Source organism: Rutidosis leptorrhynchoides, chromosome 6 (genome assembly GCF_046630445.1).
Source record: "Rutidosis leptorrhynchoides isolate AG116_Rl617_1_P2 chromosome 6, CSIRO_AGI_Rlap_v1, whole genome shotgun sequence".
Classification (NCBI taxonomy): Eukaryota; Viridiplantae; Streptophyta; class Magnoliopsida; order Asterales; family Asteraceae; genus Rutidosis; species Rutidosis leptorrhynchoides.
This window is the reverse complement of record NC_092338.1, coordinates 420,585,267-420,601,878: the sequence shown is the minus strand read 5'-3', so window position 1 is coordinate 420,601,878 and position 16,612 is coordinate 420,585,267. Positions and strand designations below refer to the sequence as shown.

General features: G+C 35.2%; 2 protein-coding genes across 2 annotated transcripts; both read right to left on the bottom strand.

Moving 5' to 3' along the window:
* Positions 1 to 6,167: 6,167 nt before the first annotated feature.
* On the bottom strand, positions 6,168 to 9,714 carry LOC139852743 (cytochrome P450 711A1-like). The gene is made up of 5 exons (XM_071842074.1): positions 9,464 to 9,714; positions 8,341 to 8,493; positions 7,100 to 7,853; positions 6,744 to 6,839; positions 6,168 to 6,671 (listed from the first exon to the last, which is right to left on the bottom strand). The coding sequence occupies exons 1-5, from the start codon at positions 9,712 to 9,714 to the stop codon at positions 6,342 to 6,344; spliced, it is 1,584 nt and encodes a 527-aa protein (XP_071698175.1). The 3' UTR covers positions 6,168 to 6,341.
* Positions 9,715 to 15,281: 5,567 nt separating this feature from the next.
* On the bottom strand, positions 15,282 to 16,586 carry LOC139855153 (uncharacterized). The gene is made up of 2 exons (XM_071844399.1): positions 15,986 to 16,586; positions 15,282 to 15,565 (listed from the first exon to the last, which is right to left on the bottom strand). Exons 1-2 carry the CDS (start codon positions 16,584 to 16,586, stop codon positions 15,282 to 15,284), a joined length of 885 nt encoding a protein of 294 aa, XP_071700500.1.
* Positions 16,587 to 16,612: the final 26 nt, after the last annotated feature.

Here is a 16,612-nt window from a genome sequence, read left to right as displayed (position 1 = left end):
ACAATGAGGTAAAAATGGGTCTTCAAAGGAAGACTGATATGGACGGTAATGTAAACACTTTTAAAGCTCGATTAGTAACAAAAGGTTATGACAAAAGTTTTTCACCAGTCGCGAGCCTTAAAACAATTAGGATACTTATTGCCATGGTTACTTTTCATGATAATAAAATATGGCTAATGGATGTCAAAACCGCTTTCCTAAATGGCGACCTAAGCGAGGATGTATATATGGTTCAGTCGGAAGGGTTTATGAATCCTAAGCATCCTAATAAAGTATACAAGCTTCTAAAATCCATTTATGGATTAAAGCAAGCATTCAGGAGCTAGAATCTTAAGTTTAATGAGAAAATAAAAGTGTTTAATTTTTCTCAAAACCAAGATAAGCCCTGAGTTTACATTAGAGCTACTGGGAGCAAAGTAGTCTTTTTGATCTTATATGTTGATGACATATTACTTATTAGAAATAACATTCCAACTTGCAAGATGTCAAGTCTTAGCTTGGAAAATGTATTTCCATAAAGGATCTTGATGAAGCTACTTATATTATTGGAATGAAGATCTATACAATAGATCCAATTGGCTTATTGGTTTGAATCAAAGTACATACATTATCTTGCAGAGATTTAGCATGCAAAACTCCAAGCATGGAGCTTTGTCAATGCAAAAAGGGCATAACCTTGAGAAAGTCTCAAAAGTCCTATCACAGCAGATGAGATGAGACAAATGAAATGTATCACATATGCTTCGACTATATGATCCATTATGTATGCCATGATATGTACTATACTCGATGTTTCGTTATTTTTGAGTTTAACGAGTCATTGTCAACATAATCCAGGTGAAGTACATTGGATTGTTGTTAAGAATATTCTTTAGTATTTGCAGAGTACTAATGATATGTTCTTGGTTTACGGTGGTTTGGAAGAAGAGTTAAGTATTAAGTTTTATACTGATTCTAGTTTCCAAACTGATCAATATGATTCTCGATCCAGTCACGTTTCTTTGTCATGATGGGCAATCCAATTGATTGGAAGAGCTCTAGGCAAAGCACTATTGAACAATCTACAACAAAAGCAGAATACATTGTTGACTGAGAAGCTGCTCAGAAAGCTATCTGGATAAGAAAGTTTGTTGTTATACTCAGAGTAGTACACAACATTTAATCTTTTATAATATGTACTGTGATAGTTCGAGTGTTAATATACTTTTGAAAGAATCACATGTACATAAAAGTATCTGGCACATTCTTCAAAAGTTTGACTACATTCATTAAGTCATTAAGAGGAATGATATTAGTATTCTTAAAGGTTCATACAAATGATAATGTGGCTGACCCGTTCATGAAGCCCATGATGCACAACAAGCATGATGATCATTCTAGTAATACTGGACTTCGTTATGCTGCTGATCTTTTTCATTTGTAATTTAGTATTTGGATATTTTTGGAACATTAAGCAGTTTTATATTAATGAATTGATATATAGTTGGTATGATCGTTTTCATTTATATCACTGTGTTCTATATTAGCATGTTTAATCCATGAATAATTGTTGATTATTCAAAATCTCCATAATCGATCATGTTATTGGAATAACATGAATTAAGATTAACGTGAAATTTTAGTTATATTCATTGATGATGAATAGTTAACTTGTTGAGACCAAAATTCATATGTATTCATTGATGATGAATATTGGAATGACCCAACCATGAGATGTCACTACATGGATCGTAGTCAGTAGTGAATCTTTTAGTGATTATGTCTTTGTGTCCTTAGACTTGAGATGCACGCCCGTCTTGATGAGTGTAGCATTGTACTTTGATATGGTTAAACACTGTCCTGAAAAAGGCTGTTATAAAGGCCATTATTGGGTATAATGTAAAGCCCGTGATAGACACGTGTATGCAATATAGGATTTGTTCCTCTAAAATTTTTGGAGTTAGATACTTTTTGAGCTCCTCGATGAATGAATAAGATATTTGTGTGGCCGCACCCAGATGTAATTAAGATGATACTTAATTAATTTGGTGATCTAATTCAGTTCTAAGATCGAGAAACAAAATTGTTAAACAAATGAGAATGACCGATGATCCATATCTCAAGTTTAACTAAAGTATCTGAAACAAAAGGACGAATGACATTTAACACTTACTGTATGCAGTTCTGAGAAACTACCCTCACGTGAATTTAGGGACAATGGCCTGTTGCTAGATGGTATCCATTGTTTGTATAGTTACTTGGTGTTGTGCCATGCACAAGTGGGAGTCTGTAAGATTAATGTGCAAGGTACAACATATAACTATATGGCTAAATTCATTTGAGCCTTCGGGGTCACACATATATACACCTAGACGTTAATATAATATATATATATATATATGATGTATATATATTACTCAAGTAACGAAACAAGTTAAAATACTCCGTTATAAATTAATTGATTAATTAACTAATTCATAATTGAATGTTAGTTGTGTTATGAAAGTTAGTTTAAGTATTCAAGATAGATTAATATGCAAGTTGGAAGAAAAAGGTGACATGAAATAATTAACTTGCTAGTTGTTGATAATCTATTACTACCTAAATATTGACACCATGTGTCATAAATTAACTATAATAAATTCCCTGTTAAATCTATTACTATTGGAAATCAGATACAGTTTAATTATTAATATATAAATATAAATTGTTTTAATACAAAAAAAGTTTTTATAATGAGATTTTTATATTTTTTTTATTGAAATCCATATCTACGTTAACTCAAATCAACCGCCCCCCTCTCCTTCTCTGCGTGTTATACGTGAAGGGTGGATTTACAGTTGAACTCAATTCAATTAGGGTTAATTTCACGCAGCCATCGTCTCCTACCGTATTACCTGCCGATCTACCCACCGGTTATTCTTCTCCTTATGGTTCAGGAAGGATTGCAGTAGTTGGACGAACCGGGTTCGACTTTTCAATTGCTCGATAAACTACATCTTTAATGTTCTGTTATCACTCAAATTGAATGTTATCAATCAATCCAATTGAATGCCTAACTCTCACCTTCACATTCTTGGCCGCAAGATAGGAAACTGAAATTTGCAATTAAATTTTGAATTGAATCGATCAGTTGAAGAGTTGGTTCACATACCCCATCATCATAATTTGTACATGGCTATAAATTTCCATTACCTACACCATTGTTATGCATATAAACCAAAGCACCAGATTCAATTGCAATGGCAGAAAGTAAGGAAACCTGCATATCTGACCTTCACAAAAAAACTTATGTGTTCCTTCATGAACTTGAACAAGGACATGAAGCAGAGGTGAAGGTGATGATCTGTCGAAGGAAGTTTATGAGCACTGATTTCATCGACTCCGATGAGCAGGTAAAAACTCGCATTTATATAGCACATTATTATTTTAAACTTCGTATATCTGTTACCAATAGATTGTAGGTTGGTTATCAATCGAACATCGAACAACATATATACTTATCATCAAATTTATTGTTGCCACTTTATGTTATTTTTAATCCTCATACATCCATGAATATATGATATCATTCCTCAGTTAGAAGCTGCAGCTTGACCAGGTATTTTTCATCATTAACAACGTATTTCCAACCTTGACTGTTACTCGGATTTGTATTTTTAGGATAACGGTTAGCCCATGGTTTTTTTTTTTTTTTTGAAACGCAGAAACTTAATATCATTAGGAATGATGGAGCTAAAAGTATACAAGTTTTCAAGCTAGAAGGAGTAGGACCCTTAAACAACCTTCAACCTCAATATCATTAGCCCATGGTTACTGAATATAGAATATTTCTTCACTTTCCATTTATACTGTGATTTGTAAGTATGGCTACCGTTATTGTCATTGACTTAAGATGGTGTGTCTTTGTAGAACATAAATTCAACACACATAACACACATATGGGGTTATTACTGACCCAACATATCAAACTGATTTTGCAACATTATCCACACAATTCAAATATACTCAACCTCCAATGTTTAAAGGAAAATTTAATATGGCTTTCTTTTATATTTTCACTTTGATATATAAAATGACCTCTCTGCGTTGCCTTTGTGATGCTTAATAAAATTGAAGATGTTGACTTTTAGGATAATTTGTGGTTGCTTTAACGAACACTTGCCACTAATTACAAAGTATATAAATTTGCAGGTTTTCATGACTGTTTATTTCTTATATTCCTTACGTTATAATTTATATACATAATACATAGTTATTGCTTCAACTGCATACAATTATCTTTCTGCTTACCCCGATCACTTACTTTACAACATATAACACAATTCAAATATGCTCACCAATCACCATGCCCCGTTTGCCTTTACAGTTGTATTTTTTTTTATGCTAAGGAACTTTTAGTCGCCTTTGTGATGCTTAGAATGGCTTTGTGTTGCTGAGGTAATATTGCATTTACTTTAAGTAGCATTTGTCCGAGACAAAAATTTAACTCGCCTTTGTTTACCGCAAATGTGAGGGTGCCTTTTAAGTTGCATTTGTTTGAAGGAATATTTAAGATGACTTTGTTTTATACTTTTAGTTTCATATTTAAAATGGCCTTTCTAAGCTGCCTTTGTGACACTTCATAAAATTGAAGATGTTAACATTTACGATAATTTGTGCTTGCTTATTCGAACACCTCCCATGAATTACATAGTGTAAATTTGGAGGATTACATGACTTTTTTAGTCTCCTTTTTCTTTCTTCCAAAAATGCAAGCGAATCCCATTAATGTTGTAACCTAACCAGTTCTATCATTATTATCAAAGTGTAGGAACCTTTGCAATTATTAGGTATCTAAATGGCCTATATTTTATTATTATAACTTGCAGATTTCAATAAAATTTCAGTTGCTGGACATCGCCATGTATAATAACATTAGTTTTGGCTCGACACGTCAATCCTCTATGAGGGATGTTGTGAGAACTATTTGTTTCTTATATTCCTTATTTTATAATTTTTATATATATTACACAATTTTGCTGCAAATGCATACAATTGGCTTGCAGTTTACATCCAAACAATTCCCGTCACGCCTGTTAAAAAACCTGCAGGGCCACTAGATATAGATCAACATGAGGTCGCTGTTTATTATGTCGATCATTTCTATTCTCACCCTGCTTGTCATGACTAAAGGAAGAAGCCTCCTTTTGTCGAAGATGGAGCTTAGTGAGTTCTTTTTGCGTATCTGAAAGTTGTTGCGTAACTCCTATGATTTGTATCCATCTATGAACCTGCATGAACAATCATGTTTAACAATCATCACTATATCTACCTAATGTAAAGAACTATTTGTTTCATACATTCCTTATTTGATGTTTTATATGCATTGTACAAATCCTTTGTTGCAACTGCATACAAAAAAGTAGCTGACCTCAGCTAAAAGCTTCACTATCATGCCTTTTAGATAACCTACAACAACCAATCTCACTTCCGAGTGGCATACACATACCGTAAACATATTCGTGCAACGCACGGGCATTGCACCTATTATATATATACATTTTACGCATGCAAACACAATTAAGTGATGTTATTAATTATTTTTGGATACTTAAGAAAACCACGACACATAGGGGTGCACGGTGCTATCATTTTTATTCTACCATTGAATCAAAGACAGAAACATATATGGAGTATTATTATTTTTAATTGTTTCACACAATTAATCAAGGGTTGATTATATTGTTACTTGGGTTTGGACTAGCATTCATTGACGTTGTCTGAAAGTGTAGTGGACTATCCAAAAAGACGATCATATCTTTTGATCGTAAGTTTCTCTCCGTCTCATCAATTTCTCCAAGAAAGGTATATCGAATTAACTCCTCTTTAGTTTTATATTCATGACAATTATTATGGTATAACTGGATCTCATTGGGATAAATTAATCGTGTGCATGTTTCATTAAATATATGCATATTTAATCTTGTAAATGTTTTATGAAATAATAAAAGATTATTATTTTAACTATCCGCTGCGTTAATCTGAATTGTTAAAAGTACACACGATTTTCCAACCGTAAATATATGATGTCATTTCAGACAGTATTTCCGTTGCATATTTGCAGAGTTATTATATGATTCAAAGTAGCATTAGCTCGAATAAACGCCATCGGTGACCAAATGAGTATAATGTAATGTCATACTGATTCTCCGTATCAATTATCAATCAATGTTAACCAAGTAAACCTCTTGGTTGATGTGTATCTTTGCAATTTATACATGAGCGATGACTGTTTTTAAATGATACAACTTGAACTATTTGACATGTTTTTTTTTTCTATCCCTTATAAGAAAGATTATAACCGACGGATGATGCTACCATTATGTCCGTTTAATGGCTCTAACTTTGACACCGTATTTAAAACTAAGAACCATGCCATAATCGAGTTTCAAAGGGCTTTCCATGCTAGGGGAGTGCCGAAATACGAATCTCTGATATAAATGAATCAAAGCAAGCTTAATTTCTTGCAGTGAAAACTTCTGACCAATGCACGATCGAGGCCCAATCCCAAAGGGTATGAACGCATACGGATGCCTTTGTTTCTCTTCATCACAATTTGGGTCAAATCTCTCGGGCTTGAATTTTTCCGGGTCAGGGAAATTCTTGGGATCCTTAGCTAGAACTCCAATTGCAATCCACACCCATGTCCCCTGGAGCAAATGTGAAGATGTTAAAATGGGTTCGGGTTGTCAAAGTAGTAATGTATGCAGTAAATGAAGTACCTTAGGGAGAGTGTAACCTCCAACCTCTACTTGGCTTGATGTTTCCCTTGCTACTAAAGGAGAAACTACATAAAACCTCATTGCTTCTTTGACCACCTACATTCAAGAAAACATTTTTATCGATGTAATCTGTGACACACTAGTAGTTATTTAATTAAAAATCAAAACTTTTTTGGACAAGAAGTAATTACAGCCCAACCCCGATTCGCTTCAGTCCATGACATTACCAATTTGACCTGAATTCATTTCTGAACCGTTAATCTACCCATTTTGTCACCTGCACTTGAGTACTTTTTTGTATCTACATGTATAATGAAGGTTATTTAAACAAATTCAGCTACAGGAACTGGACTTGCCTGATCAAGATATGGAAATCTCGATTGAAGATCATCAGCAGTTGGAACTTGATCATGTGGACCGAATGCATCAATCTCTCGAAGCAACTTTTTCTCAACTTCTGGATGCCCAGAAACCAGATACACGACAGACGATAGCGTAAACGATGTCGTTGTTGATCCAGCTAACAGGTGCTCGTATGCTATGCTACTGATGTAGTCTGGCGTGAATAAGTTCTTGGAAACGGTATCCGATTCTCTTGCTTTTAATATTAGTGACAAGAAATCTTTTGACTCTATATCTTTGACTTCCATTTTCTTGACCAAAATTTCGTCGAGTTGACTACTTAGATTCTTGTTTGTTCGTTCCATTTTCCAGTCCACGGTGTATGGAATCCTCTTAAGTATTTGTCGAAAGGGTTCTTGAAGTATTGGGAAAAGCAGGCCTAAGATGATTGAAAACGAGCCTGATAAGTCCATCTTGAGCATAGTTACTGAGTACACGTGCTGTTTGATAAACGAATCCACTTGTTTATCTTCATTGTGATATTTGTTTGACTTAGAGAGACCAAAGTCAAACCCAAAAGCGGCTTTTCCAATTACATCAGTAGCCATACTGAGTGATAACTCATCAAAGTTCACATCTTGATCATTCGCATGTATGTTTTGAGCAGCGTTTTCAATAAACGATTGCATCATTGGGACTAATTTTGCCAAATGTGCTGGCTGATAGGCTGATAGTATAGTGTTTCTCATAGTGGACCATCTCGAATCCCTGAAACGAAAATAGTTAATCACCCTTAAATAACATCCTTATGATATTTTTAAGCATTTTTCTAACGACAGCCCTATGGGCTGTCGTTAAGGACCATTAATGTGTTGTATTAATCACTTAATGTTGACTTTTACATGACGATTATTAAAAAGTACAAGTGTTTTCTGCACCTTAACGACAGCCTTAAGTGCTATCATTAGAAAAATCCTATTATTATTATTATTATTAATAGAAACATATGTGCAGTTGGGTTAAACAGGTGGTCATCTTTATTTCCGGGCTGTCTCAGGTTGCACGGGTTGGGTTAGGGCTGAGATATTCAACCCGTTTACCTAATCAGATTGGTGGTGGTGTGGGGGGTCAAGTTGCGTATTTTTGACCCGCCATACCGAACCAACCCGAATTGGTACCCCTATCTTATGGGTCATTAATATCTTGTATAATTGTACGTGTACAAGTTAGTAATGCAGAAGTACAAGTGATGTACCTTATCCAGAAAAGACCTTTACTATGAAGTGGAGAACCCAAGATAGGAGAAGGGATACTTCTATTTGGAATGTCTTTAAATTTCTTGATTCCAACTTGTCTGCATAGCTCTGCATCAGCCACAATCACTAGTGGCTGTCTCCCCATATGAAACCTGATTTACACATGTTGACTTTATGAGTCAAATAAAGTCTCTCTTTATTTGACTTTCACAATTCATAATAGTCAAGGACTTCATGTGTTTTATACTTTTATTACATGTTATTAGTCAAACCTAACATCTACCTTGTCAAATTAATGAACAGTCTGAAAATGTTTAGCTAGTCCATATTTAGATCCACAATAATACACTTGCCTTTCTGAGTCAAACGGTCAAACCTTGTCACGTTCTCAGACTCTTTTTCACCACCTCAAAAATTATCCCTTAATCATCTCTAATATATATTGCTAGTGGGGCTTGTACTTTAGACCTCTTATAAAAATATTAGCACTTTGATTACTAGACTATAAAAAAGGCATAAGCAGGCATCTAAAATTAATGTTGGAGTGAAATAAAAAATTGTTTTTGCACTGGCAGCATGCAAGCAGGTGAACAACTCGTATTAAATAATAATACATGCCAAGCAAGGTTATTTTTAATAAATGATTCATGTATTTTTATAGCATAACTTAACTATAAGACATAATTATAAAAATAGAAACTTACCTACTAGAGTCTACATACCTTCTGCTAAACAACACAAAACATTTGATTTTGAATTTACATTTACATTTACATTTACATTCACATTTATATTTATATTTATATTATATATAAATATATAAAATAAAATATAAAAAAAGTAATATCAAAAGCAGTATGATCCTTTACTCATGGATCTTCTAGACACCCACAAGGCCACACGCAAATATGAATCACAATAGTAAAACTTAAAGTTCAAGAAAAACAGAACATAAGCAATCAATCAATTCAATATGTAATTCTTGTAACAAAATCTGAAGTCAACCCTGAAGATGGGGCCAATCATATTAATAAACCTTTAATATGTTCAAGAAAACAGAACATAATCAATCAATCAATCAATTCAATATGTAATTCTTGTTAAAAAAAACTAAAGTCAAACCTGAAGATGGGGCCATATTTCTGGGCAAGAGTTGAGAACAAATGAGGACCATGTTGAGCAAACAAAGGCAAGTGTCCTAAAAATGGAATGGTTGGAGGACCTGGTATTTTTCTAACACCCCAAAGTGGTTGATAAAAGTAGCCTAAAATCCCAGCAAACAAGGCCAACATGGTGAAGAAAACTGATTGTGAAAAACTTGAATTGGACACAAACTCAGTGATCACACTTTTAATGATTGATAAAGTTTCCATCTTGAGAGATGATTATGGTAGTGAAGAATAAAACAAGAGGCTATTTATAGAAAGCAAAAAATGGACCCACATGTTTTTTTTTTTTTAAGGAGGAACCCTAGCGACGAGCCATAATGGCTTCTCTCTAGTTGGTAAACCCCGGGTAGACGGCAAGTCAGGCCTCCACCGCTACCAGGTAAAGCATCATCTAGTCAATCAGTCATTAAATGGAGCTCGCCCCAAAGTATTTGCCTTGAAAAGAATCGAACCCGTGACCTCTTGCTTCATCGGAAGTGGTAGGCTATGCCTGGATGGTTTGGATCCACATGTTGTTTGCTTTTTTTGATCCTTTTTTGACTTTGTAGAAGCAGAGACTGACTTGGTAGGGCCCCATTCGCAAGGGTCTAGTGATCACACAATAGGGGCTACTATAAGAATTGAGATCGACTATCACATTTTTTTTTTTTTGGAACTATAGTTAGGAGTTACTTGGCATTAACGCGATGTCAAAATCTACTCACCTAATTATTTCATTGGTTGAACTATTACAGTTCTAAGAAATCCCCATGACAAATTCTTACGAACATCGCGTGTGGTAAAACTCCCTCGAGTGAAGCTCGAACACAATGTCCTCAACCTCCGAGGCTCATGGAATGAGCGAGTAAAAACAAGAGAAATTTTGCAGCGAGTAGAAGTCAAACATCGACCTCCCATATGAAAATTCAGGTCACCACCAATACGGCAACTCATTGTTGTTATCGAATATCACATATTATTATACCTTAATCAATCAATCAATCAATTTACATCATTAAATCAAACTTATTTATCTGGTGTTGTCTTCAAATTAAAATAACAATTTGTTAAAGTGTTGATCATGTAACATTTGTTTTGTTTTTTATATTCTATTAAGTTGTAATTATATTATATATATTTATGTTAAATTTAATATTTACTATGAACATGCAAAGCTTTTTGACCTCATATTTATGTTTTCTAACAACCCATTAATTTTATTTACTTATTGTTTGTCATGTTACATGTATTTATTTACTACTACTATTGATGATGCAGTTATAACCAATACCCATGCATGTACGGGTACCTACTCATGTTAATCGAAAAATAAGTTGTCCATGTAAGTGTATAGTATAAATATGTTAAACCTATACACTTAATCATCAATAACTCACCAAAAACAAAGAAAAAAAAAGATAATAATAATAACATGTCAAAATCTTTGGTTCTTATCGCATTTCTTGTGTTTTTCTCGATGAGAGGTAATCTTCATTATTACTCCATTATCTAACTGAAAGTTTTATAGCAAGACAATTTTATTGACAATAACTGATTTCTCTTAAAACATTTGTCGTATAACTTATGTAAAACCGAGTCATATTGTGATCTTATATCAACACCGTTTAATGTTTATACAGGAATGTAGTCGCGTAATGTCGTTAAGTTGTGCAAGAAGGGTTTCAAAGTAATTCATTGTACTCCTGATAGTTGTAATCATTTTTGTGCTGAAATCTAGTTGGGATTCGTTGGTCGATAAGTTCCGATCTAGATTATCTTCATGGAAAGCTAGTCTCATTTCAGTAGGTGGTCGTTTGACTTTAGTGAAATCGGTTTAGGGTAGCATCGCCATTTACTATATGTCTTTATTCAAATGTCCAGAAACGGTTTTAAAAAAGATTGAATCTATTCGAGCTAACTTTTTTTTGGGGTGGTAACGGTGACGCTAAGAAATTATCTTGGGTTAAGTGGGATAAAGTCCTAGCTTCTTTCGACAAAGGTGGCCTCAATGTTGGAAGTTTAAAAGCTTTTAATTTAGCTTTGATTAACAAATGGAGGTGGCGTTTTATTTGCAATTCGGACGATTTGTGGGCAAAGGTTATTATTTCTATTTATGGTAATAATGTTCTGAATCCCACTTCCTATTGCACAAGCATGTGGGGATATATCATCTTAGCTTGTTCCAAAACTACGAGGGACAGTATGTTGCCTTCGGATATATTTAAGATGGATATTGGTAATGGTCGCAACACTAGTTTTTGGCACGATGTTTGGTGTGGTAATAAATCTTTAGCCTCTCAATTTAATCGTATTTTCCATTTGGATTTGGGTAAAGATGATAGCATTGCCGATAAATACAGTAATGGCGATTGGCAATTCATTTGGTCCAGAGATTCGATTGGTAGCCGAAATATTGATATGGTTAATGATCTTCGTAGTATGTTTAATGATTTCATTCTTACGGACCGCGATGATCGTTGGTTGTGTACTTTGAGTAATGATGGTCTGTACACAGTTAAAGTGGCGAGAGATTATATAGATCATTCCAAGCTTCCAGATTCTGGTGTTTCTACTACATGGTTTAAGTACTTGCCTAGAAAAGTTAACGTTTTTTTTGTGGCGTTTTAGACTTGATGCTCTTGCCGTTCGTTGGAATCTATCCGCAAAAGGTATAGATATTAATTCTATCGTTTGTCCTTTATGTTCTAATGGGGTCGAAACCCGGGATCATTTATTTTTTGATTGTTCGGTGGCGAGAAATGTTTGGCTCAAGATCAGGGTTTGGTTAGATTGTAACATGCCTTGTTTTTCTTCATGGGATTCTTTTATAGTTTGGATCGAGGGGGTTCATTTATCTACTTCGTGTCAAAGTCGGATCGTGGCTATCATGTGTGCTTCGTTATGGGTTTTATGGCGATATCGTAACGGTGTTGTTTTTAACGAGTCGTTTTGTAATCTTAGTAGTTTGTTTGATGTTATTAGATTACTTACTTTTCGTTGAATTAAATATAGGAGTCATTTAGTTTCAAATTGAAACTTATGGCTTGCTATGCCTTTGTAATCCTCCCTTAGCGTCTTGCTAGGGAGCGTTTGTTTTGAGTTTTATATATTCTTGGCCGTTAAAAAAAAAAAATTTGTGCTGACAAAGTTGGACCGGATTCTAGTGGACAATGCAAGGCTATTTTCATTTGTCAATGTATTTATAGATGTTGATTCATAATTCATATTCATATTCATATTCATATTCATAATAAAATATACTAAAAGGCATGAGCCTTATACTATTCACAAGGGCATTCCCGTCTTTTACTCCCTTATTTACTAGATTGGATTTGTTACACCAAAAGTCCATATAACCTTACATCGTTAGTCCTATAACTTACGGTAACTAACGTCCGTTAACTAAGTAAGTCAACAAGCCTTTTACTATTCACAAGGGCTTTTCCGTCTTTTTACTTCCTTATTTACTAGATTATATTTGTAACACCTAAAGTTAATATAACCTTAAACCGTTAGTTCTATAACTAACGACAACTAACGTCTGTTAACTAAACACCATTTTTTTTCTTCCACCAAGTATACATACATTCAAAAATTGAAAACCACTTTTTTATACGTTCAGTTAACAAAATAAAGTAACCGACCGTTAATCAAAAAATCTGCCCCCTTCAATTAACCGATCAAAATCAGCCCGCAACGAAGTGCGAATTATTTTACTCGTTTTTTTTTTTTTTAGAAAAGCAGCAAAATTTTTATTACTTGTGAAGATAACAATTGCGATACATATACAAAGACGACACGACTAGCAGCTATTTACAAGTACAGAACTAAAGCTACGGATTAACAACTATACAAGACACAAAAAAACACCACAAACTCGAAGGATCTATCGATTATGAGCTTTTAACCTATCCATGTTCGTCTAGAAGAGAAGCAGCACGAAGCGGGGTTAGATAACCACATGTGTCAATCGAGCTTGCTTCTATTTGATCTTTTTTTCTTTTCTTTTTCTTTTTTTTTTTTTTTTTTTTTGAAAGGCAAGGAAATTTTTGTATTAAAAAAACAAAGCGATACAAATAGCTACAAGGCAAAGCATACAAGATCATGCTTTAGCCTAAACAGGGAACTAAACATTACATGGAGAAACTAAGCTTATGAAAACTTGAAGAACTGAAAAAGCAGCAATCTATCCGTGATCATCATACTGTGCGGGGTTAAGAAGCCAATTGTTCCAATCAATTCCAATTTTTCTTGATCTTCTTGATATCCATTCATTGGATCTGATTTGGATTTCGTTTAAGATATTTGGACCGCTTCCTTTTTTGTTTTCGAACAAGGTAGAGTTTCTATTTTTCCAAATGATGTAACCCGTGATCCATTCAATCGCTTGCCATAACGAAGATTTCGAATTTGGAAGGGAGACATCTCGAAAGCCCTCAAAGGAATTCTCTAGAGTTGATGAAGATAAGTTTGTTTATTTTCCACCATCCTCTTACTCTTGACCAAACATCTTTAGCAAAATTACAATGGATCAAAGCATGTTCAGAGGATTCAATTTCACAGAGACAAACCGGACATAATAAGGTGTCGAGATCAACGCCCCTCTTGTCTAGCTGTTCTCTAACCGGAATGCGTTTTGCTTTTGCACGCCACACGAATAACCCAATTTTTTGTGGGATCAAATGGTTGCGCATCGAAGCGAGATGACCTGTCTGAACCGGAAGCAGCTTGTCATTGATGAGTTTTCTAAATGCACAGGTAGTAAATTGACCGTTACTTTGCAAGCTCCATTTTCAGGAATCAAAATCATTCTGAGCGAAGGAGAAAGAGTTGATTGCGGATGTCAGCTCAGCTAGTTCAGATAGCGTCCTGTTAGATGGATCCCTCGACCAGTCCCAATTATAACTTCGATCAGCACCATTACCTGAAACTCGATCCATAACCGAGACATCTTTGGATTTTTCCAGACGAAATAGTCTTGCAAATCTGTCACAAAAAGGTTGATCTCCTAGCCATTGATCCTTCCAGAATAGCGTGTGATCACCTTTGCTAACAACTTGTACAAACGAGTTAGTAAAAGGTATTTCTAATCGATCAACTTCATGGCCAACGAGCCGGATTTTGTTCCAGACTGTAGGCTTGGAGCTGCCACGATTAGAGACAAAAGAACCCAACCCGCCATCCCGCCATCCCGCCCGTAAAGACTTTTTATGACCTTTACCCATAACGTCTTTAGTTCAACGCGATAACGCCACCACCATTTTCCCAAAAGAGCCAAGTTTTTCGCCTTTAAAGACCCGATTTTTAACTCTCCCCCCTCATATGGAAGTAGTACTTTTTCCCATTTAACCCATGGTATTTTTGTGTTATCCCCCGACCCGCCCCAAAAAAACTTGCGTCTCAAACCTTCGAGCATGTTTATGACACATGAAGGAGCGCGGAATAAGGAGAAAGCGTACAATGGGATACTACTTAGTACCGACTTAACAAGGGTAAGGCGTCCACCGAATGACAATGATCTTGCTTGCTTTCCAATCCACCAATCGTACCTTGAATTTTTCAATGATCGACCCCCAATCGTTAATATTCGACATCTTTTGGTTAATAGGAAGTCCAAGGTAGGTAAAAGGAAAGTGTCCCACTCGACATCCAATAATGCTAGCCATGTCAGCAATGTGTTCGTTTTGAATACCAATACCATAGAGACAACTCTTCGAGAAGTTGACCTTAAGACCCGAGAAAATTTCGAAACACCTTAGGATTTTGAAGATGTTTTTGATATTTCTTTTGTTCTACTCTCCAAACAATATGGTATCGTCGGCGTATTGAAGATGCGAAATCATGACGTTATCTTTTCCGATTGTTGGCCCTTTGAACATGTTTACCTCAATGGCTCGCTTTATCATTTTGTTGAGTGCTTCGGCAACTATTATGAACAGGTATGGGGATAACGGGTCGCCTTGACGAATGCCCCTTTTTAGGGAGAATTCTTTGGTGGGAGAACCATTTACTAATATAGAAACCGAGGCCGAATCCAAACAAGCTTTTATCCATGTAATCCATTTGGTGCTAAAGCCTATGAGACGCATTAAGGCAAAGAGAAATTCCCAATTAATACTATCGAAGGCTTTTTCGAAATCTGCCTTGAAAATTAGGCATTTCCTTTTTTGGCTTTTCATTTCCGAAACTACTTCATTTGCCACAAGAATACTATCCAGTATATATCTACCCTTGATGTATGCACTTTGTTCAAAGTCGATGATCTTGTGAATTACTCTTTGAAGTCCAGTGGTTAGGACCGAGGATATGATTTTGTAATAGCTCCCTATGAGACTTATGGGTCTGAATTCGTTGAGATAAATCGGATCGGGTTTCTTCGGGATAAGGGTAAGAAAGGAAGCATTACACCCCTTAGATATATGTCCGTTTGCCTAGAAACAATCGATTGCCTTTTTTAACTCATCTTTGATTAACCAGAAGAATTTTTTGAAAAAACCGAGATTAAAACCGTCGGGACCTGGAGCTTTTGAGGCTTCACTTTCTTTGATAACATTCCAGGTTTCGTATTCCAGTATTGGAGCTTCAAGCATCATTGCATCTTCATGGGATAATGAACTGAAATTTAGGACACCTAAGCTCTCGAAATCAGGATTCGAAGTGGGTCTGTGATCAAATATGTTGCTGAAATATTTGTGGACTTCTTCTTTTATTGAAGTCGGATTTTCCTCCCACGAACCATTAATGTACAGTCCTCGCAGATTGGAGTTGTTGTTTCTACGGATTGTGGAGTGAAAAAAAGCTGTGTTGTCGTCTCCTTCTTCAGCCCACTTCAATCGAGATTTTTGTTTAAGCATTTCAGCCACTTCGTTTTCCTTCTGTAGCCACTTAGCTCGAGCATTCATCCAATCGTAGTGTTCATCAGCTGTTATGATACCTTGGTCTGCCTTTGATTCAAGTTCAGTGGCTTTTGATTTCCAAGACTCAAGTTCTACACCAATGCTTCCATATTTATTTTTGCTCCATTCTCTAAGTGCAGCCTTCACGTTTTTCAATCGGTCACGAAAGTTGCAGTCAGGTTTTGTTCCAGTGACATGCATTCATAACTTTTGCATTCCATTCATTT

Excerpts from the sequence above, each read along its gene's own strand:
- LOC139852743 (XM_071842074.1), bottom strand. The coding sequence starts at position 9,714 with ATGGAAACTTTATCAATCATTAAAAGTGTGATCACTGAGTTTGTGTCC. Across the intron at positions 8,494-9,463 it reads AAATATGGCCCCATCTTCAG|GTTTCATATGGGGAGACAGC; the intron begins GTTTGACTTTAG and ends TGTGTAAATCAG. Across the intron at positions 7,854-8,340 it reads AAAGGTCTTTTCTGGATAAG|GGATTCGAGATGGTCCACTA; the intron begins GTACATCACTTG and ends TTTTCGTTTCAG.
- LOC139855153 (XM_071844399.1), bottom strand. The coding sequence starts at position 16,586 with ATGCATGTCACTGGAACAAAACCTGACTGCAACTTTCGTGACCGATTG. Across the intron at positions 15,566-15,985 it reads TCCCGACGGTTTTAATCTCG|GCTTTAGCACCAAATGGATT; the intron begins GTTTTTTCAAAA and ends TGCGTCTCATAG.